The 24,547-nt window shown below is 38.7% G+C and overlaps 1 protein-coding gene across 1 annotated transcript in view; it reads left to right on the top strand.

Moving 5' to 3' along the window:
* The first annotated feature begins 1,714 nt into the window (after positions 1-1,714).
* Positions 1,715-24,547, top strand: part of EFNA5 (ephrin A5) — a 222,904-nt gene continuing 200,071 nt past the window's right edge. The window contains exon 1 of the mRNA XM_051643670.1: positions 1,715-2,161. Within this exon, the coding sequence (XP_051499630.1) occupies positions 2,037-2,161 (125 nt within the window). The 5' untranslated portion in view covers positions 1,715-2,036. The remainder of the gene's footprint in view (positions 2,162-24,547) is intronic.

Below are 24,547 nucleotides of genomic sequence, written 5' to 3'. Positions count from 1 at the left end.
TAGTAATTCAATTAGTCAGGTTTCCAGAAGGTGGGGTTGGGTATTTTTTCGGCACGGAGGAGGAGAAGCCTGCGACGACGCCTCCTTTTCTCGGGTTGCAAGCCAATCAGGTCGAGGTGTGAGAAAAAAAAAAAAAAAAAAAAAAAAAAAAGGCAATCTGTAAGCAAACAGCAGACTGTACCCTGAGTGGCTGCGCTGGTAAACCCCCGGTTCCCAAGTAAACTGCATACAAAAATCCCACATGACCAAGCATCAGCGCCCGTGCTGGCCGCCTGCACCATGCACCTCCTCCTCCTCGCCTTCCTCCCTCGCGCACAGCGGCGCCAGACCCAGCCTCGAACATACGCATGTGTGTGTATGTATGTATGAGCGTCTGCCTCCATATACCGCGTATATATTTCTGCGGCTGTCTGTCGGGCGCACGCATGCACACAGACAACCTAGCGCGCCAAGCTCCTCTCTTTCCAGGCTGCTGATGTCGGATTTACACGCAGTGAAGGGACCGGTCATTGCAAAAGGGGGCGTGACTGGCTAAAGGTGTTGGGTTTTTTTTTTGTTTGTTTGGTTGTTTTTTTTTCCTCTCGTGAAGCAATTTATTTTCCAAAACTGATTTTTGCCTTCCAATCCTCGTCGCTCTTTGCGATCCGTCCCTGCCTGTCGCTGCATTTAAGTTTATTTATTTGCCTGCTGGCGTGATACATTTTTCCTTGCTGCTCGTTGCCGCTGCTTCAGAGGGAAAAGGGGAGCAGCTGTTGGGCAAGAACGAGAAGAACTGGGTTGTTGTTTTTTTTTTTTTTTCTTCCCCGATCTCCTTATGTAGTAATCTGAGGAGTGGATTGTTTTTTGTCTCATCCCCTCCCTGCTTTTTCAAACTGTTTTGTCCTTCCGCAGAAGTTGATGTTGTCGGGCCTGGACCCTGGACAGAGGCTCCGGGAGGCTGTAGCAGATTTCCGCACGTCGCCGTATCGCTCCGTTTGTTCCCCGAGCAGGAGAGGCCAGCCAAGACCAGCATCATCAGGAGTTTGAAGGCTTGATTTTCCACTTCTCCGAGGTTTCGCTTTTTTCCCCACCCTCTCATAAAACAATTTTTATTTCCATCTCCTTGGTTTCCTCGCCGCAGCATTTCTTGGATTGCCCGTTGTGATTTTTTTTCTGCCACCTCCTTTAAAAAAAAAAAAAAAAAAAAAAATCCGCCTTTGCTGTTGCTCAGTCATTGGTGCATCCACCGCCCAGGAACAGGAAGGACAGGAAAACCGCTCCACAGTCTCCTTCAACACCCTGTGCTGCAGAACAGGCTCCCCAACTCCATCAGGGCAGCAAACTCCTCAGGGCTTTTGCTTCCCCCTTCCTTTACCATCCCCCCACATCCTTTGTTTTTTTTTTCTTTTTTTTTCTTTTTTGGTGTTTGTTTTTCCATTGGAGAGGGGCGGAGGGCCAGGAAGGAGGACACAAACTTTATGCGTTAGGATCTGCTGGTACTTCTCGCTCTTCTCCCAAGCCGCGGCCTTAATACACTGCCGGGACCGCCCGCGGGCTTCCCGGCTCTCCTGCTCGCTCCCTCCCTCTCCGCGTTCCTCGGCCGCTCCCGAGCCGCGGGGCCGCGCCGACGGGGCCGCTTCCAGGGGGCGGAGGAGCGGCGTCCCCCGGCCACCCGTCCGCGGCGCCGGCGGGCCGGTCTATGTCGTGCCGTGGGCTCCGTACGGGACTCCCGGTGAATGAGCACAGCTCGCTGCTTGCCGCCGTCACCCGTCTCGGTCCCCACCTCCCCCTGCCGGGGTGAGGGTCCCTGAGGAACCGCGGATTGCGCCTTCCTGACGCTAACGGCGGCCCGTCTGCGGCGGCAGCCGCCTCCATCTCGCTGCGGCGCGGCACGCCGCGGAGCCGACTCGACTCTGCCCGTCGCTATTTATTTATTTAGTCTCCCCGGCCTCCCGCACCCCTGCTCACTCCCATCCGCCAGTCGCCCCACGTTTTGTTTTTTTCTTCCCCCTTAATTTTTTTCGCATCCCGTCTGGCCGCGCTGCCGGCCGGGTACGATGCCGCACGTGGAGATGCTGCTGGTGGCGGCCGCGGCGCTGTGGGTGTGCGTGCGCGGGCAGGAGCCCGGCGCCAAGGCGGTGGCCGACCGCTACGCCGTCTACTGGAACAGCACTAACCCCAGGTACGCGGAGCGGGCGCGGGGCGGGCGGCGGGCGAGGGAGGGGGGGCGGAGAGCGGCGACTCGGCGCCCGCGGCCCCTGCCCGGCGCCCGCAGAAACGAACCTAGGTGCAAGATGGGGTCGAAAACTTTACTTTTCGGAGGGTTAGGGCTGCAGTCAGCGGCGGCTTAGCGGGCGGTGGTGGTGTTTTTCTTGCCCCCTCACCCTGGCGCTGCGCCGTGCTAGTCCCTTCCCCGGGCTCGGCCGCCGCCGGTTCGCAGGCGCCAGCGTGATGCGCCTTCGGTCCTGGGTGGGTGCCCCGCACACAGCAGGGCAACCCGCGTCTGCGGCCTAGCCAGCGCCAGGAGTTCGGGTGGGGCGCCGGGGGAAGCAGCCCCTCCGCCCCCGCGGCCTCCCCCGGCCGGCGCTGCGCGGCCCCGAGCAGCCCGCCGGCAGCGGGGGGCAGGCCCGGGAAGGGGAGTGGGGTCTCCCGCCCGGGCAGGGTGGCCAGTCCCGGCTTCGTGGCAGCCCCGGGGGGAATGGGTGGTTAGCGGCGGCTGGGGGGTGGCTTTCCCCCTGCCCGTCCGGCGGAGGGCTCTCTCGGGCAGGCTGGGGGTCTCCGTGAGGAAGCGAGGTAGGTACGTCGCTCTGGGGCAGGGACAGGAGAGCGAGTGGCCGGTGTCTCCGTCGGGGCTGAGCGGTGCTGACTCGACTTCCCCGCCCCACTCGCGTTGAGGCGCGCCGGGGGGTTCTGACGCCAGGCGTTGCATGCACTTCAACGAACCATGTGGAAAGAGAGGTTTAATTTAATTTTTCTGGAGTTTTCCCTCATGTTTATAATCAGAACATTTCAGTTCTGCTCCAAATGGTATCCATGTGTTTGGGTAAAAAGTCACCTGGCTGTTACATTTTTTTTGCCTTGTTAAAGGGCAAGGGAACAGACAATTTTATTTTTTGGTGAACATTTCAAGCTAGAAGAAAAATGGTGGATGTTTTATCTTAGGTTATCTCTTTTTTATTCTTCTGATACAGCTCTTTAAATTAGCACATTGATTTTTCTCGCAAGTCTTGTTTTTTAATTGATCTGTGTTGCCTGCAGAAAATGTCTCTACTCGGCATTCCAGAGTGGCTTCAAAACAAGTGATGCAGAATTTAACAGGCAGGATTTTCAAGTGCCCGGAGTTAGCTAGTTTGTCCAGCACTTTCATGGTCTATTCCTGGTAGCAACAGCTCAGCGATAAAACAATTGGCATAGAAAGCTTGAGACAAAGACGATTTATCCAAAGTAACAGTCCTGCTTGGAAATGATGAGTGCATATAGTTTTAAATACCTTTCTCTACCTTTTCCTTTTTTTACATGTGTAACTTGAAAAAAAAAATTGCTCAGTGTAAATAAACAGAAAAGTTACCTGTCACATCACACATAAAAAACCACACATCCCAACAAATTGCTTGTCTTTCAAGATCAGTTTTTTCTGCTGTTAAATGTAGGCAAAATGGAGTGTAACTGCTGGAGAAAAATAAAGTAATACTTGTAAATCCCACAAGGCAGAAGGAGGATTGTTGAAAGAAATAGGCTTGATTAAATGCACAAGTGACTGGCATAACAGCTACAACACTTGAAAAATAACTTTACGTTCAGGATTTTTTACTTCTGTGCTCTTGTGTGTAATGAACATACACAGTAACTGCGTGTAGGTACAGATATTTGAAGGTACAAGCAGTGCTTACCTAGTCAGTAGGTATTACGTATTAATGGGATTTGTAAGGATTCTAGGAATTCTAATAGGTTTTTACTACTGTTAATGAAATCTCTTCTTAGTCCGACATTAAATGTTAACAGACTGCAGAGAAAACTTGGTTTTGTTACTCTTCCAAACACTAGAAGAAGATTTAATTGTAAAATGTTTCTAAACTTTCCCTTTTAACACCAAAACTTTCATCTTGTCTTAAAATATTCACTGCACTCTTCAGAATGGAAATTTCTGTTTGGACTTGTCATGTTTATCCATGAGTTAAAAATATGAGAAAAAACACGGTGCAGATGTTTTTCGCCTTTCTCTTACACAGTGTGCCAGTTTTTATGTGCTTTCCAAGTTAGACAATCATTACAGAAAATCAGGCAAACACCTGATAGGTAGGTGTAGGAGACCCAAGGAAAATAAAACACTTCGGCTTTGAACTTGTTTTGTCAGAATCTAAACTGAAGGCAAAATTCATTTTGGTTATCAACATTTTACAGTAGTTAACAATGTTGCAGGAATAACTTCACAGTGATTTATCTGCTTCCAGAAACAGATTCAGGTCTTGAACAATCTGGTTTTTACACAGGTAGAAGTACATAGCGTTGCTTACTTGGTGACAACAATTTGATAGGACAAAATACACTGTCATTCTTTAAATACAAATGTGACAGTTGTGCTTTAGCTTGCTTTTTTATTGTATTTATGCAGAATTAACAAACTGCTGTGGATTAATTCACTTTAAAAGTGAACTGTTGATAATTTGATAGTGATTAAAAGCACTCTAAATTAAGGTTTCGTCAAAACTTTGAAGAATTAAATAACGATTGTACTTCGTTCAGATACCATAGTGTTTAGGTTTTGAGTATGAAACTACAGCAATTTCTTGAAATACATAAAGATCTCGTCCTTATTAAAAACCAGTAAATTTGATGAGTAGCCCAATCTGTAAGTACTCCTCATGTGACTATTATTTTGGGAAATAAAAAATCTTGAGAGGTTATTAGCAAAGTTCATATTATATTCCTTGATTAGTTGCCAGTTCTGCTATAAAAATTAAAAAAATGTTCTATAATTATTGTTGTTAACATATATGAGGAACAAAGTTGTATATTGTTATAGAGCCTAAGTCTGTTCTTAGAAATATTTTAAGTGCCTTATTTTTGTTATATACTTAATTATCAATGTATATGAACTACCATAAATGCCATAGTCCAATTCCAGATAAGAGCATGTTTATGTATTAGGATTTTGAAGTATAATAAGTAAAGATATTTTAATCCTTCTTTTTTACAGATTGGAAATTAATCCTCAAATAAGCTTGATAATGTGTTCTAATGTTTTTGGTTTTTATGTAGGCTTGGAATTACATGTAAATAAAATTTTAATTATCCCCTTAACGTGCATTAGTCTGTGAACAATGTTTGCATATGTGTTCTTATATGTGACAGCAAAATACGCATGTCAAAGAATGATACTATGAATGCATGTAAATAGTTTTTCAAAGGAGCATATTAATTTAATCCTGACTACTAGTGTCCTTGTAATCAGAATTTGGCCAAACTGTCGTGTACCTGTGCCATATTTTGAAGCTGTCTACTTGCTTAGTGCTTGCTACTGTTTTTAGTCCTGTCAAGAGTTCAAGCTGAACGACTCATGGTAATTATTGCTGCATTTTTCTGCTTGCAGAATTGTGCTTCAAGATTATGATTATATTTATTCTATATTATATTTAGGTATTATTAGGTATATATTATTAGGTATATATTATTAGGTATATTATATATTTAGGTATTTCCCTGTAAATTGTTTCAGTGGCAGGTTAGGTAGCTTCATAAATAGTTACTAATTTCAAGGTGGTTAAAAATATTTGTGTTTCAAGTCTGGTTTCTAGTCATAGATAGAGGCCAAACCTTGTAGTCTCATGAAAGCAAGTATTTTTTATTAGGCAGTGTTACTGGATTTGGCTGTATCTTATACAAGAAAATTGTGTGTGAAGTTACATCCACAAGAGAATTATTAAAAATATGTAGGATGCTGATATATTTTTTGTTTGCATATTTATATGGATAATAAAATCAAGAAATGGGGTGGTAATTAGAAAATGTAGATACTGGAAAGTAATTTCAACTTAAACTGGTGAGTTCCCATAATTAGGCTGGATATCACAATTTCATCAGTATTGCTACATTATTTTGAGATAGACTCTTTGGAGCAGTGAACAGAAGAATGGGTGGATGCTTCTGAAATTTCACAACCTGGATGTTGAAACTTAGATGGATTTTGTAGCTCAGTATTTAGGAACTGAGTATTTAGGCACTGATTCAGAAAAGTATGTGATTTCCCTGAAGTGCTTACTGACACACTTATGTTCTGTTGCAGTTGTGTGGATGAATGGATGTGTACTTAATGCCTCCCTGAGCCAGCCAAATGCATAGACTTAATTTTGCAAAGCTCTGACTGTGGCTGTCATGCATGCCTGGCATTTCCTGGGAGTATGCTGGCTGGCTGGATGTCTGAGTATCTTACCATCCATGTGTTTGCAGATTTCACCATGCCATGTTTGTTGATTATGCTGTGGTCATGTGGTTGTTTCTTTAATTTTGTTTGGCTTGTTTATTTTCCATCTAGAATAGTTTTGCCTCTGTACAGAGATGAGGAAAAAACATGCAGAAATGGTTGGAATAGGAAGAAGACAGTTTTCATATGTTAAGAGCAACTAAGAAGCTGGGGGCAAAGAGGGGAAAAATAAAGGCATTTGCTTTGGTTTTGGTATTCCATATGATTTTTTTATATGTCAGAGGAAGGTTAAGTACTTGGTATACACACACGTGCACATGCACGCCTATAATAGCTGTTCTGAACCAGCGTAGCTTGTATTTGAGAGCATTTTATCCACCAGCTTGCTCTGAGAGCTGAAGAAATCTCTGACTAATTTCTTGTAATTACAAGATCGGTAGTAGAACCTTCAATTCTTTACCCTAGTTTCTGTGCTTTTACTACTTTCACTAACACCTTGTGTCTCCAAAAAATATTTGTGTTTATTTTAAAAGTGGGGTTTTGAAACAGTTTTATGGAGAAACTACAAAAAGAACAATAGATTAATTGGCTTCCACTTCTATGTGAAAGGCACCTTGTTAAGTGGTTCATGGTCTTAATGAAGTTCTTTTTACTAAATCTTTCCTAAATGCTTATAGTGAGGACACGGCATTGTATTCTTTTTGCTAACCCTATATCCTTTTGGAGAGGGACAGATAAAGATGAGCTTCCCTTACTCTCTCCTGCGGCTGTGATCCCAGTTTGCTGCTGGGCTGAGAAAATAAATAAATGCACTTAGTCCTTCAGGAGTCATGGTCTTTGCAGTCATATGGAGAGGCATGAGTAGCATATATACATTTGTATGCAAATATATATGCATTTCAATATATGTATATGTATACTAATGTGCACATGTATATGTATGTGTGTATGTATGCACTGAAGTAAGTCATTAGAAGGTGATGTGGTGTAAATATTTAATGCTGTGTAAGAAAAAAATCTCTGAAATTAAATTTTTTCAATTGATGAACTCTTAAATACTTTGAAAGTTGATAGCTTTAAAACTCAAATCCCAGGTTCCATCTTCCAGATAAGATACTTTGGTTTAAAATTAAAAATAATAAATAAAAATTATTTCTTGAATATGATTTAGTTCCTGGCCATCTTCCCATTGTGCTGTTTCTTTGCATGTACTTGAGTTCAGTAGGTGAGCACACAGATAAGCAAGCACTCGGGCACACAAATGTAAAATGAAATGCAGAAGATTACAGAGGTATGCTTTGAGAGCTCTCTGGGGTTATTAGAGTACTTTGTTACTGCTTCTTCTATTGCTGTTGCATTATTGGAATTCTAGACTTAAAAAATGCACATAAAGAATGCTGGCCATTTGGATCACCTTAGATGCTGACAAAGACACAATATTTCTTGGAGAAAGCATGAGGAGACAGTAGTTTGTCCATATGTCGAGGGATGCTCCCCTATTGCTTTGGCTCACTGATTTTCTTTTTAAAAAATGCAATTAGAAGTATTTTGGAACTGAGATTTTCTTGCAATAATCACTCTTTCCTCTGCTATTTGGTTCTAAGCATTGCTGTTTGATTGTTTTTTTTTTAAAATAGCTTCAGTTTCATGATTAATAAAATTTTCCAGTGTGTCTGAATGGTGTCATTCACTGTTGAGCCCTATTTTGTTTAAATTTTGTTGCACTTGTGCTTAAAATTTAGTTGGTCAGGAGCGCACTGATGTAATTAAATGGAAATGTTGGGTTTAAAGTAAGCAGACATGTTACTGAATTTGCTTTCTGGTGGTACTACAGCTATCATGAGTAAGCTCCACTGTGATGTATTTCAGTATAGCTGAATGGAAGAATTAGAATCCTTCATGCATTAGAAGTCTTCCTTGCATTTTTGCATTCTCCCTGTTCATTGTGGTATCTACAGGCTACATTATAGTTGAGCTCATTTAAAATGGTGGGTATTATTTTATAGTGTACAAACATGTATAGATGTTAAGGAACTGAGCAAAGATTGTTGCATGACAAAACCACAGATTCCCATTCCTACACATTTAATAAAATAATTTGTGTTAAAATAAGGTATTTGAAAATATATTAAAGATGTGCAGTTCTGTGAAGACTGAGATTGGATTTTGCTCTTGTAGAATGCCAGGGTTTCCAACAAAATAAAAATACTCTCCTACCAGCTCATATTATATTATTTTCATCTGGGGAAACATCCTGCAAGTTTTACTGTTGACAGATTGGTGAAAATACATACTGAAATAATAGTTTTATGAAAAAAAAAAAGAGTTTGTTTATCTTTGCTGCAAAATACAGTGAAGGTCTTTGATGCCCATCTTCTGTTAGCTGTGCTTTATAGCCATTTTTCTGTTTAAATGCATGACCAGTAAAAATGCTGTCAAATTAAAAATCAGCTAATGAGAAGATACTAGAGTTCTGTTCATTAGCAAGATCTGCTGTAATTGCTAATACCAGTTTATAGGAAGTTCTTCACTTTCTGCAGTTTTTACTTAAAAAGCCTTGAAAACTACTATTCTTGTTGTCACTTGCTTTGTAAACTAGTGAAGAATTTACCTATCCATGCTGATGTGTGGTGTGGAAAAAAAGGATTTTAGATTGACAACACGTGCAAGTACAGTATTAATTTTCACTTTCCTAATTTTATTTTCAATCATTACATCAGCATATTAATCTAGTGAGAAACTGTTGATCAGCAATACCTGCCATAAAAAAATTACTTCGTTTTTATCACTGAATAACTTTATTTTTTTTTTTGGTTTATTTTCATAATATTCTTGGAAGACCATCTTATTTGAGAGGCAACAATTTCAGTTTTGGATGACATTAATAAAATGGTGCTAGAGTTCAGGAAGGGAATAATTTGCCTGTGAATCTTCCCTCAAAGTGAAAACCTGGATTAGGAGATACATTCGCTTTGACTCCGATGAGTTTCTGCTAAGCTATTGTTTTGCTCCATTCTTAAAGGTAAAATTTGGCTTTGTGACATTTAAAGGGATTTATATTTTGATAGAATATATTTTGTGCCGTAATTACTGTTTGCTGTGCAGCACTGTCATTCTGTATTTGTTAAAATACCAAAATTTTTCCTTCAAAAAAATTTTTTTTTTTTTTTTTGCATGGGGGTGAATAGTGGCCAGTGGCTGGCATATTCACACTGTGTGAGTTGTCCTTCAATAGTAGTTGAGTGCCATGGCCTTTCCCTAGTGAGTAGCGATGAAGCACGACCTTTTTACTTTTGTGAACTTCATATTCCTGTTGCAGTTCAGAAGACATTCCTTCTCTCTGCAGACACTGAAATCACATTATCTTACCTACATGGGAACATGTTAGGAAATATATATTATTTTTTATTATAATACTACTACTGTTCTTAGGATTTTTAATGTGAAGTAAAAATTAAAATTTGCTTTTATTTTGTAAATGAGTATCTTATCTCAGTCTGTGCCTTTAAAACTGGAGCTGAATACATTCAGAATATTTTAATAAAAACTGAATAAAACCCCAAATCTCTCAATGTTGATATCATGTTGTTTTGATAGTGCTGTGTAAATAAAATATAGATATATTTTTTGTAAGGAGACAGAAAACAAATCTAACATTTTACTTTACTTACTGGTAGATTCGACAATGATCTTTGTAACACAGTTATCAGTCTTTGATTCTAGGTCCTCAGCGTAAGGTAAGGATTGCTAGCAGCCTCAGTGATGTTGGGTCCACTGGAATTCCTAAAAGTTATTGCAAAGAAATTTGCTAATTATTGTGGTTAATGGGCAGGAAAACCAGCTGTGTTGTTTTGGTGGTGTTTTTTAATGTGTGTGGGGTTTTATTTTTTTTTTTGGTGTTTTGATTTTGCTTTTTTTTCTGTTAGTTTTGAATCAGATTTAAAAAAAATAGTTACGTATTCATGCAGGCAGGGCATTTGGTGAGCAGAATTTAACAAAGTAGGAGCCATCAATCCTGCTCTCTTTGCTATTGTTTCCAGAACAGAAGGAAATAAAGAGAAAGTCTGGAATTTGAAAGTATTGACCTTTTGACATGCACAGAGAGCATGGTCATTGCACTGGCGCATAAAGTGCCTTAAGCCACCAAAATGGCAAATTGCATTTTTGAAGTTACTGATACGAGAGCCAGCTGGGTGGGGGATGGCGAGCCAGCATTGGTTCGACAGCTATTTGCAAGTTACCACTTTAGGGCCAGACAGCTTCAATTTTATATTCCCAAACTTACCACTTAGGAATAATGTTGCTTTGTTCAACTTAGCTAAGGATTTGTGACTGCGACATAGACTTAGAACCGTTTGGTCCATAATTGAGTGGTCATTCTTCATAGAGGTTTGCTTCACAGACTAATTTCATTCATCTGGTGGTGGGGGAGGGATGAGAAACAGTGAAGGGGCATTCAAGTTCTTCATTCTTCAAGGAAAATGTGCATCCACATTGGTTAGTTGCTTTTTTAAAGGTAAAGGCTGTGATTTAGGTAGAGCAGATAAAAGTCGTTTCAGTGCTGTGCCTTCAAGTTACATGTGATCTCCTGGGTAGGATCTCCATGCACAGGCTGGAAGAGACGTATTTTATGCACTGCAGCAGCTCTCTCTCCCCCCCTGACCTTGGGGTTTTTTTGTGTTTTGTTTTTTGTTTATGGTTATTGCTGCAGTACAGTTATATATATTTTTGCGGCTCTCTTGGCTCTTAGTTTATTAAAAATCAGTGATCCATCACTAAGTGAGGTACAGTAGAAATACTGGTGTTCCCAAAAGGGTGTTTTTTGTGATATAAACTGGAAGAAATCACAGAGATACAAAAGCTGCCAAAAAAGCGTGTCTCCCAATTTCTAATTAATCAGGTGAAAAGCACCTAAGCAACTGAAATTGAGTGTAGGACCGTTTATTATAAATATATAATAAATGTATGCTAAGGGGCCATAGTATCTTTCTTTGCAGCTATATTTAATTTTGAAAAGGAGTGGGATTTATTTTATGTTGATGACTGTCAGTGGATAAACCTCATTCAAAACACCTCATGCTACTTTTGAACAAATAAAATTACCATTCTGTTCAAATTTTTGTTTGTTTTTAAGGTAGTGGTGATGAAATATTCTATGTCTAGACAATACACAAAGCTCTAGAAATGATACTTAAAAAAACTCATAGGTTCACTAATCTGGGTAACAAGGTATGGGAGAAAAAGTACCATTGTTGTGAATATCTGGTTTCCAAAGCTGCCAATCACTTTTGGTACAGCTTGCATCGTGGTTGCTGTGTCCGTAGTTAAATGCCTGTCATTAGTGTATTTTTCCATAACATTTACAATGGAAAAGGAAAGGGATACTTGCAGAGCTATGGCTGTCAAGGGAACAATAAAAACTAATTATACGCTTTGCTGTCACCATTGTCCGCTCTGCTTTCGGGGGGAAAGAACATGAAAAGTGTGTGCCTAATAACTATATATATAAAATTATAGATATACAATACCCAGTTGCGAAACTCGGTTGTAGTGAAGTGACATTTACTTGGAAGTTTGTTATTTGTGCTTTCAAAAGATCTTAATTCTAGGGTTGTATTTTTCCCTTCACTAATGTATAAGTTGCATATAGTTTCCCTTTGCATTTCAATCACTTTTGCCTTTCTCTCTTTCTGTCTTTCACACTTCTGGTAAACGGACCTTTTCAATAAAACTTCTGGGTGTTTGCCTGCTTTTATCAAGTGGGCGTAAATAATCTTATCCTTTGTATGCTTTTGCTTGTGGCCTGCATAATAAACTGGATTTAAAAATGGATGAATGAAAGTTAGTTTGCATGTTCATGTTTTTTCTATTTTCAGCCACTGGTGTGCACATCATCTTCAGCAAAATCAGGTTAAGATTTTGGAGTACTGCATACGTGGCTTTGGTCAAACGTGTGCCAGTCTGTTTATCAGTGCACAGATAATTCCAAATGCAAGTGTAAGTGCATAATTGCAAAGTGAATTATCTTGAATGCTTAAAGACATGGAAAGAGTGAAGTTGTATCTTCACACTAATATTTGCTATTTTTTTTTGTATCCTGTAAAATGAGTAATTCAATTACGCAGGTTTTTTAGCCCACTGATTTAAAAAGGAATAGATAATGAGAACCAGAATTGTTAATGTATTTAGGTACCTAGACTTGCAAACAGGAACCATGTGGGATTTTTATTTCTGCTTTTTCACACCCATAGGTACTTAAATATCTTAAAAAAAAATAGTCCCTAAAGCTGGTAAAATTAATATCTTAGGTTTTTTAAGTTGCTGAAGTCAGTAGGAGCTGATGGGTACTAATGAGGAATGGAAGTTCATCTGTTTATTTGAATTGTATGCCTTGATAGATGCTACATGATCTATTGTTGTTCTGTGGAGTTTTTTAAGTATACAGACTTTTCTTGAATTTTTACTGCAGTATTTTTTGAAATGTTCAGATCCAGTGCTATTGAAGTAAAAGGACTATCCCACTGCTTTGGATGGGAGTAGAGTTTGGTCCTATATTGATGACTTCATGGTGTAGTTAATGAGTGTTTCAGTAGTTAGGCTTGTCAGGTTTTGTGATGCCACACAACCTACATGGATCAGCTGTAGTGAGAAGACACCACACTGTGGGACTGTATCCCCAGTATTTTTTTAACTGTTTTTGCTGTGTTGAGACGTTCCTCCATTGGGGGGCTGAAGGGGATAAAAGTGCACCTGGTGGAATGAGTGGTTGCTTTGCTGTCAACAGTTTCAAAAGTGAGAATTGTCTTAACGTACATGATTAGCGGATGGGCATTAGTGAAACTCTGGGCTGTTGGGTGCCTAATACAGCGAAGAACAATTCGGTATATGCAAAAAAAAAAACAAAGAAAATTTAAGATAATGAAACTAAAATTAATCAGATGTAGTGCACCACTGAGATGCAGGTTGTGTATTTTTCAAAGAGCACTACATGCAATATACTGCTCTCTTCTAGATAAGATACTTCTTAAAGACAAGATGGATCCTGTGAATGTCCAAACAACGCAGAATTCTTTCCACACTGAAATAATTATAACACTGTGCCCAGGAAAGAAGTTTCTGTTTTCTGGAAGTCAGAATGACAGTCTTCTACAAACAGAAGGCCCTGCAGAATGCTGCCTCTCCTTGCAGATGTATACTCTTTGATACATGGACACCATGTAATTTATTACCTATTTACCAAAGATATCTTTCAGAAAATGTGACACATACTTAACTTGAGAAGGCAGATGTTTAAGAAATAAACCTCCTAAAATCAAGTCTTCCAAAAAAACCACAAAAAACAAACTTCTAATTCTTAAGATGTATCTATCGTGCATGCTTTTGAAATTTAATCATGTGTTGTCTCTGGGTTGGTAGATCCAGTTGTGAGACATCGGGCCCAATTTAATGTTACTTCTGTGTATTTGTAGTGAGATTCCCAGAAATCTTGGACATTTTTTGTGAAGTTGATTTTAAAAATATATTTCAAAAATATCCCTGTAGTCTTTAGTAGCTTTTTGTGTTAAGATCACAAATATAAAGGAATGCACACACAATTTTATTGAAGAACTTGTGTCTTTAAGAGTCCTCAGAAAACTCACCTTTACAAAACTACTAGGAACACATCCTGCAGGAAATGTGATAATTTTGTAACACGCTCTGTAGCATAATCGTCACTTAAAATGATGAAATATGGATCTGTCCCATAACACTTGAAACACAAGTTGTATTGTAGATAGCAACTTCACTAGCAGAAGTTCAATACATTTATTTAGGGTTTAGAGCATATAAAGAGATTCTACATTAAAATAAAACAAAAATAAAAGGAGTATTGTTACTTGCAGTATCTTAAATCAAGGTAGTATGAAATTTCTCAGGTTAAGTTTCATGTTATAACAAGTGACAGTGTGGGTGAAGAAGGAAAATTAATTAGAGGTAGGTCATACTTGTTTCTCATTATGTCATGGTTATTCACTGCATTCGAATTCCAAGCAAATCCTTTCTCTATATCTCAATTACATAAAACTTACTTGTGAAGAACACTTTATGAAGAAACTATTGATATTTTCTGTTTCCAGTCTGAAGTGTGATAACTTTAAAAAAATAAAAGTTTTTTTATGATTTACAGCATTACTTTAATACTCTTGTTTTGACCTTGTCTATGACTGAATGACATTTTATAGCTTACTGTAAAAAGAAATCTCCCTTTTCCATTTTTCATACTAGCTGTCCTGATTTATTGCTGATGTAATGGCCTTCCTCAGAACAAATCATTTGGAAAAGTTTCATAAGCACTTTATTTTACATGTGGAGTTTGTAGCTAATAAGTTTTTACTAATTAAAGAAATTTTGCCCTTGTAACTTCTGTTAGTAAATCAGACCACTGCAGTGCCCAGTTAAGATTTCTGTACTGTTTTTTTCTTAATGTACAGCAGAGGAATGATTGCATCTTCTTTGTGTGGTTATTTTCTTCATAAAACTATTGTGGTAGATGCCTGCAAGACTTGATTTTTAGATTAGAATTAGTATCACATAGGTTTAACCAAATCTTACTGAATTGTCTGTTTTATCATATTAAGCCTTGCCCTTAAGACAAAGTGTCCTCTGCTTTCCACATGGTAATGAAAAAGCCAGAGAAAAAGCAAGTCCCAGTAGAGTCTTGGGCTCAGAAGTGTGATGATGTGCCTGGGTTCAGTTTTCTGTGGTTTTCAGGGGTTAGTACAGTTACCTATGACTCCTTTTAGAGATGGTATTGTTCTGAGAAACATTCCCACCTTTGAGAAGGAAAATAAATGTTTATTTTTCAAAATAAATTAATCAGGTTTAGAGATAATCTTTCCTGTTCTTTCTGTTTACTGTGGTCACATCACTGCAGTTATGTTCTTACCTAAGTAATGTATCAGAAGCAAGAACAGCATATACACAAATATGGCTTGTCAGTTGAGAAATTATCTGAGTAATACAGAATATCCTGATGTGTGATAATATGGGATTACTAATTACCTTTTTCTGCAGTGTTCAATAATAAATCATCAGGAATAAACTTGTAAGTAGTGTTCTGTGATATTTGTCTAATGAACAGAGGGTAAAAGAAATAGTATGTTAACATACTCTGGCCAGATGCTGTGGGGATGTTATTTAATTTTTTAAGTTACAGTAATAAAAGAGAATCAAGTATCAACTGTTCAGTCAACAGTGCTTCACTGTGCCTTATTCTCTTTTATCCCTCTCCAAATTTCAAAAACATTAATAATGCTGTTTGAAAGAAATAGAACACGAGTAAATATCTCTAAAAAGGTTTGCCTTGTACTTTAATTTACCCCTACCGTGCCCTTTTAATTTTTTTTTCAGTTCTTGTTTATGGAATGTTTTTTCTTCCTCAAAATTTTGTTTCCTTCTTAGCTACTCTTTCAGGTATGGTTACATATTAATTTTGTATATAATAAAAGCTTATTTATCCAAATATTGATTAAAATTCTCAAGCTGCATGTAGGTTTAGGAGAAGATGGTAAAAAAGATGGGCATGAGAAATTTGCTACAAACTGGTTTTTGGTGTAAAGCAGCCTGTGTTTCTTTCCTTAGGTCTGGAACACCTTATAGCTTTATCCTTTTGAACTCTTATTTGAAAAGCAAGCATTTCTCAGTTATTCGGGAGTCTTACCTCTGTTGCAGATATGTTAATGTCTGTAACTGTACTGATTCTTTCTACCTATCTTCTGGTGCTTGCAAGCGTTCCTGTGTTCCTTACCGAGAGAGGAGTGGAATGGAAAGCACTTGACAATCCCATCTGATGTTACAGAATTTAAAAAATCAAGCAAATGCCTTGGCAATAATGCAACATTCTCAAATAAATCAACCCAAATAGTTAAAATTTCATGCATCCGAAAATTAAACATGCAAGGTGGAAAGGTGCGTCTGTTCTGTATTGCATGCCTGTTAACCCCAGAGCTGATATAAAACAGGTTTTTCTAAAGATGTGACACATCTGAAGCTAAAGGTATGATTTTTCCTGTTTTAACAGTGGCTTATCTGACTCTTTGACTCAAAACTTTTAATGAAGTCTAATACGAGAAAGCATGTTCAGATAAAACTCCGACCAATCTAAGCAAAAAAATCATACTGTTGCCTTTCAGTTTAAACAGGTAAATAATAATAGTTAATTCAGTTGTACTTCACTGTCAGAAGCATCGTTTGGGGAGTGTTTGGGTTTTTTTTGTATAAAGTGGATGGTTATGGGGAGGCAGGGAGAATCTGAAGCAGAGGTGAGGATTGTACAAATAACAACCTTTGTTTTCTACCAGAACACTTCCTCTGGTTTTGCTGGTTGTGCTGAAATTCTGCAGGCTTCTGGAAGTAGTTGAATACTTCTACACACATGTGATTGCTGTGTAAAAAGAAAAAAACAAAACCCTGAGATTATACTTCGACAAATGTTTATTTAGTAACATTTAATTGTGCTTCCTTTATGCATGAAGTCATCCCCTTTTTGTGGATGGTTACATCTTGCATATGACTTCATTCCTTAACAGTGAAAAATGTCAGTTTTTAACCCTTTTTCTGTTTTTGTTCTGTCAGTAAACTGGAAGTGTGTTTTTTACTTAGGGCTGTAAACATAAGAAGAGAAGGTTGTGTCGATGCAGAAAGGTGCATATCTATAATCTGTGGTCATGATATAATCTGTGGTCATGCTGTGACCTGGGTGTTGAAAAGAGGAGAGCTTTAGATAGTTGGTAAGGTGGGTTTATTTGCATACTTTGTTTGCTTGGGTCACTTTAAATGGATATGCGAGTAGTAGCTGTCTAATTTGTGATATTCAAACTTTGCTAATCACCTTTAGGGGAGAAATCACTTTCCTAATTACAAGTGGCTGGTTATTATTCAAATTTAAGTTGTGGTGTTGTTCAGTGTCCTCTTAACCTTTCCTGCTGTCCCCCTTCCCTTTTTATTTCTTTTTTTTTTTTTTTTTTTTTTTTTTTTACTCTGGGACCATGGTTATCTCCACAAAAAAAAAAGTATTTTTGATTGTAATCTGTTTACCCCCTTATTTTTACCTTGTTAGAGTAAAATTGGGTAAGGTCTCAGGGTTCTGAACTTGTGCTTTCTGCTTGGAAGGAGCCATGAAACAGTGGCTTCAAACTGCAGTAAATATTGACTAAGCCTGTGAGTGAGCCTTGCTCAAAGCTCACTCTGAAGACTTGAAAGGCTCCTATTGTTTCTTCTCAGTCAGCACTCCATAGCCAAGGCTAAAGTATGCATGTGTTAGGAGAAGAAGAAAGGCAGTTGTCGGAATTAGCAGTGAACACAGCTGAAGGCTTAAGTGCTCAGTGCAGAGGAAAGGGAAGCCTCCAACAAAAAAGGGGCAAGGACTTGCTGCAGTTGCAGAAAGCTTTGCAGAAGTGGAGTATCCAACACCGTCCACTCTCTGTGAGGTGACAGATGAACACAGCCTTAGCATCACTCTGGTAGGATGTGGAGAAAGGATTCCAACTGCTTCCTTCAGTGGATGGTCCCTGCCAAAGATTCTGCAGTCCTTTGTGAACAGCTAGGCAATTAAGGTGGATTCTTGGGCCACTCTTCCTCCAGCTCTTCCTCCCTCACTGTTTGAGGCTCTACTCAGAGGAGCAATGGATGTTTTATTTTGAAGGGTTTAAGCACTGCTGTTCTATTCCATTTAGCTGTTGTCTTGGCTGTGTAGAAGCTGCAGAGGAGGTAGTTTAATTAGGCCACTGTTTTCTATTAGTTCATTTGGGAACACTGCTTGGCAATAAAACACAGACTGCAGATTGTTGTGCTTTCCTTGGCCAGTCCCTCCTCATTGTAGAAGCTTCTGCCAGCCAGTGCTGGGTGGGTAATGAACCCCTGCTCTGCTGCTCCTATCCTCCTGTCCCCTTTCTGTTTTCCTTAGGAGAGTTTTTTCCTAATTTCCTTTCAACTTCTTGTTTGTGAGGATATTTCACCTCATTATCGAATGATTTCTTGTGTTTACTGGGTGGGTAATACAGCCTACTCTATTACATGCACCTGAATCAAATCTCTATACGTATAGATCCCTGACTTGCTGTAATGAAAGTGAATCTCATCTCACCAGGCTTCTTAGTTCGTTCTTTTCCTTCCTGCCCAAGAAAAGCCTTCAAAGAAAAGTATGATTAGCATTTTATCTGCTGACAGTTTTTTTTTAAAAATAAATCTTTCCTGCTATTTCATTTTTGTTTCTAGGTAGGTGCTCCTTGGATATGATTCAAGAGATACGTCTCACACATTTCACAATGGGCAGCTGTCCTCCTCCCTTTCTATTTTGTCTCAGTTATGTTCTCCATTCCCTCCTATCCTTCAGTCTAGATGTTGTAAGGAAACTTCAAAGGACCCATAATCTCCTTACTTGCAAGACAAAGCTTTGCCCTCTGTGTTTAAGATTGCCAAAGTGACAGTGTATCTATCTCATTATTGCAAAACATAGTGGGATGTTTTGAATATGAAAAGAGCTGTATGAAAGCAAGTTGTGTTTACTTACCTTAGATGGAAATACAGTTGTCTTGTTAGTGCGCTGGTCCTTTATTTAAGAAGTGCTTGACATCACAGTAGTGACGAGTTTGCACTGTGCTTCACTTGCAGCCTCTAGTAGAACTTGTAACGGGAAGAAACCCAGTCTTCAAGGGTGGTTACAAGAAGTTGGAACAAGGATGGGAATTACCTGAAATATGAATACACAGATGATAAGAAACTTCAAGTACAGTACCTTAAAGCTAGCAGAAGCATTGATTTTCAAGCTTATAGGCAGCAGTACTATCTCAAAACAACAAAAAAATACTTTCAGTAAGTAGGTAGCACGTTATTATAAATTGCTGTGAATTAATGTGATTGAATTTTAGTTAACAGAGATTTTCATAGAGATCAGCTAATTTGGTGTGTAGTAGTGAAGCAGTTGCTCCCCCAGTATTTTTCCTCTAATAGGAAGAATACTCTATGTAAATATTGCATGCTCATCACCAGATCCTGTTGGAAGTTCCTTCATCTGTTTTGAAGACACAAATGCATAGTTGAAGCATTTGTAGTTGTGATACAGAAGAGGAAGACTTACATGTTGTTTTTTTTATTCATGTAGTGAATTGTTCTCCTTTGAAAGAGTATTTTAAGCACATAACAGATTTATATCTTGTTAGCTTTTGAGTTTTAACCATTGCTTATGTTATCTTCTGCCTTGGTGGTTAAACCCACAGCTGAAAAATATATTTACTGAAAACCACAGCATCACAAACACCAACTTGAAAAAATTAAACATCATTAGAAAGAATGTTTATGTATGATGTGACTGCAAAGTGACTTTTCTTTTTTAATATACTCCTTATTTGTGTGTCTGCCTGCCTTTCTTATTCCTCACCTAACACAACAGTTTTAATATTATTATTGACATTGTACAGATAGGAAAAATCAGAGTTACTGCTTCTGCAACAATTGGACAACTTCTCTGTCACATGAGCCATAAGATTTTTATTTTAACCTTAAATCATGGGTTTGTGAGATAGGATAAAATGTCTGCATTTTGAATGGGTTTATTGTTCAGAATGTAAAACAACATAGTGTTGTACAAATTATTCCTCTTCGACTTTTAAAATGTACTGTAGAGCTGTTTCTTTGTACTTGTCAAATCAACTGTTCTAAATTACAGTCATTTGTGAAATGACTGGCCTTTATTTTAAAAAAATGGCCCATCAAAATTGTAATGTGTTTATGTGCTCTTTTTCCCTCAGTCTCATGCTGAAAGCGACGGAAAAATTGTGTTCCGTCACTAGCAGAGCTGATATTTCAACTGTAACAATGAGTTTTTAGAAATCTTGTAAGTCTTGATAGAAATACGGTCTCACCTTTTTCTCTCTGTAATTCTGCTTTGCCTGGATGCAGGCAAATGCAGGATGCAAATATTATCACAAAACTGAATGCGTTTATTGTAGTGTTACTATTTTTAAAAATCTAGTTCTTCCAGTATTTTTTAATAATGTAGAGAATTACAATGTTACAGGGGCTGGAGAAATTGAATTTCTCTTCTCAAGAAGAGATTTTTATTTTACAGTAGAAGTCAGCAAAGAACAAAAAAAAATTATATGAAGACCTGTTAGGCATGTCTCCATGAAGGCTGAAGCAATGGATGCAGGGGGCAGGTAGCAGCATAGACATACATTGCTTAGTGCACCACTAACCATTATTTACTCCCTCACATTAAAAATACGTGCTTGAGAACAAAGGGAAGAAAAAACCCTCCTCATCCATGCAGGTACTGATTTTCAGTTCAGTTTCACAGTAATCAATTTCTGGTTTTGGTTGGTGCAGTGTGTTTCTTATGCAGTGTGGTCTTTCAGTGAATTAACTGAAATGACAAAACATAATAAAAAGCTGTTCTAGAGTGTGGAGGTTGCACCCAGCCAGTCTATTGCTTTGGGTAGATTATTCAGAGGTATATGCAGCTTCTGAGTTGAACACAGTTCATGTCTTTGCTTCTGTGTTTTGGATGCAGAAAGGAGTTGAATTTTACGTTCTTCTCTATGTGTTTGATAACCAGATTCTGCATTGACTTGTTAATTTGTAACTAACGAGAAATCTAACAGTTGCAGTTCAGGAGAATTAAACTTAACTTGGCTTGATTAGTCAGAAACAATAGCAAACAATAGTACTGTAATTGGGAAACTTTATTTCTTGTCAGTCCAATACTGGTTTTAATTGCTGTATTTTGATTGTAATGATGGGATAATTTAGGAAATGAGATAAAATAAGACAATATACAGCACGTATTTTTATTATTATACATTTCAGTTATTCTTGGGAAGGATTACTGGAATTGTTGCTTTTGCTCATACTGTGGATATACATATATATCATGTATGTATATTTCACTACTCTATTTAAAAAAACACAATTGTGACTTCCACCAATGAAATAAAACTTGCTCTTGTTAAACTTCATCAGGTTTTTCCCCGCCCAAGTCTCCAGCCTGTCTAAGTCTCTCTGAATGGCAGCACAGCCTTCTGGTGTGTCAGCCACTCCTCCCAGCTTGGTGTCATCAGCAAACTTGCTGAGGGTACATTCTGTGCCCTCATCCAGGTCATTGATGAAGATATTGAACAACACCGGTCCAAGTACCGACCCCTGAGGGACTCCACTAGTCACAGGCCTCCAACTAGATTTTGCCCCATTGACAACAACTCTCTGACTTCTTCCTTTCAACCAGTTCTTGATCCACCTCACTGCCTGATCATCAAACCCATACTTGATCAACTTATCTACAAGGACGCTGTGGGAGACGGTGTCAAATGCTTTACTGAAATCAAGATAGACCACATCTACCGCTCTACCATCATCTATCCACCTAGTAATTTCCTCATAGAAGGCTAAGAGCCACAAGGATGATTAAGGGAGTTGAGCATCTCCCTTATGAGGAAAGGCTGAGGGAGCTGGGTCTCTTTAGTTTGGAGAAAAGGAGACTGAGGGGGGACCTCATCAATGTTTACAAATATGTAAAGGGTGAGTGTCAAGACGATGGAGTTAAGCTTTTTTCAGTGAAGACCAGTGATAGGACAAGGAGTAATGGATACAAGTTGGAGCATAGGAGGTTTAAGATGAATATCAGGAAAAATTTTTTTACTGTGAGAGTGACAGAGCACTGGAACAGGCTGCCCAGAGAGGTTGTGGAGTCTCCTTCGCTGGAGACATTCAAAACCCGCCTGGACGCCTTCCTGTGTGATGTACTCTAGGTGACCCTGCTCTGGCAGGGGGGTTGGACTAGATGATCTTTCGAGGTCCCTTCCAACCCCTAGGATTCTATGATTCTATGATTCTATGAAAAGCTGTTCTTACCAAAATGTTACATCTAAGACAGTTTCCTCCTATTTTTCTGTTTCCTTCACATTCGTGTGTAAGCCTTGCTTCCTTACTTCTCATCTGACAAAACAGATTTAATAGTATGATTGGCATTTCACAACCAGGAAAATTCAGGATGGATCAAATAAACTTATTTTTGAAGCATTAAAATTTGTTTCTTTATAGTGTAGCATCCATAATATGCATGGGCATTTTCTTTTGCATATTTACTTTTTCTATTGCAAAGTATTAGACTGGCTGTACCAAACAGGGCATAACAAAGTATGAGCCCAACCTGAAAGAAAAATTCAGAGCAACATCATTTTAGGACATTTTTGGAAAAAGGCCATGAAAATGCTAATTTAATCTCTGTATGGTAGATATAAACCCAAATAATCCTTAAAAAAAACCCAAATGCTTAGAATGGGTACTCACCGGTCTGACACAAGGATTCTTGCTAAAAGCTTCAGGAGCTGCCTCATGAAATATCAAAACCAACATGTTTTACAATCATCTGTACAAGTTTCAGCAGATTCATGATATCTGGTCTAGCACTGACTTAATGGAGAATAAAAATTAGTCAGACATATGTATGCACATTTATGCATGAGAGTTACATATACTGGTCATATTTTTTAAAAGAAGTCCTGAAGTTCTGGCCTAATATCTGTAAAAATACTTTGAGCGTGTCATATAGGAGACTCTCTGATCAGGGACATTCTAGCACTTTAGAAAAGTATATTGTGGAAGGCTGGTTTTATTTGTATTAAGTAACTATGATGCTTGTGCTTAAAATAATCTAAAGAAACTTAAGATTTATGATAGGCTCTGTCATGAATAGTCAGGAAACAAGTAGAAGTGACGTGATTTTTCAACTTGATCATTACTTGAACAGTGAACTTCTGACACACTGAGAAAAGAAATTTTGAAAAGAAGTGGACTTTGCAAATGGAATACCTCAAAATACCAAATCTATACTTTTCAGCTAGAGAACAGATGTGTAATTTTATCCTTAGGACCTTAGATGAATTACATTAATTCATAGTATTTAAAAAAAATACATGTAATACCTTTCAGCTTCATTAATGCAGAATTTTTGAATTCTGGCCTCTATCTTTTTGAAAACGTTGTTTAAGTTCTAGCAATTTGTGAAGGTGTGCAAATCACACATTCAGTTTCATTTTGGTTCATTTTGTGCTAAAATATAGCCATTGGCCAGCTCATATTTCTAATTTTTCACAGCCTCTCTTTTCTAGAGAGTTGTTTAATAATACCTTTTCAACAGCTTGTCTAAATAATTGCTGAAATGAGAGAAAGCTTTCACTTACTTGATGAGTTATAAAACTCACAGACAAAAATCCCTGCACTTTGGAATGGTTAAAACTTTTAATGAAGGTTGATAGAAAAGAAGGTGTAGCAACGTAGTGTTTGTTTGAAGAATTTGAGCATAGGTGTTTATTTACCTCTAATGGATGATGACAACAAAGGATTTAAGAAGTCATCCCACTTACAATCTCCAACACAAAAAACTTTTGCCTGCATCTTCCAACTTGCTTCATGTCTTCTGAAGGAAGTAACAGGCAAACTGCTGAATTTTTATTAATCAGCTTAACCTGTTGAGTTGAAAAGACCTTTATGGAATTACAGAGGGAAAGTTGCCCACACACAGAGAAATTGGTTTTTTACTCATTCACATCTAGAAACTTCATACCAGCTGGGAAAAGGCAGACATTCTGCTTCTGCCCCCCTCATTTCGCCTTCCTACCTCATTTTAGATCTTCTATTAGCATATATTCCTGAGGTATCCCTCCACTTTCCCACTCCTTAGGGAACAAGCAAAAGTAAGGCTTAATGTGGGTTTGGGGTAGAAATACATTTGGGATCTGAGGCAGGAAAGCCTAAACTGGTAAAATGTGAACCTTCTGATGGGGGCCCTCTCTGAATAACTTGCCTCTTCTAAATTCTTCTTTTTGCCTCACTCCCTCCCCTCAGTTCCCTCTCCTTTTCTTTCTCTTGTCAAGCCCACTTCATAAACGGTAGCAGCTGGAGATCTTTTTAGTGGCATTCAGGGATTACTGCCCTTCAGGATTTTAATAAGCCCCACTGCCTGAAATGCCTGTGAGGGTGCTCTCTGAGACAATTACTATTCAGGGCTGGGATTGAGGGCCCTTCATGGCCCAGATGGTCAAGGGGCTGAGCTCGGACAGATAGCATTTTCTAAACAGATCACTGGAGCAAAGAGAGAGTGTTTTGTGTTTT

Source organism: Apus apus, chromosome Z (assembly GCF_020740795.1).
Source record: "Apus apus isolate bApuApu2 chromosome Z, bApuApu2.pri.cur, whole genome shotgun sequence".
Taxonomy (NCBI): Eukaryota; Metazoa; Chordata; class Aves; order Apodiformes; family Apodidae; genus Apus; species Apus apus.
This window is presented reverse-complemented; position numbering and strand designations above follow the sequence as displayed.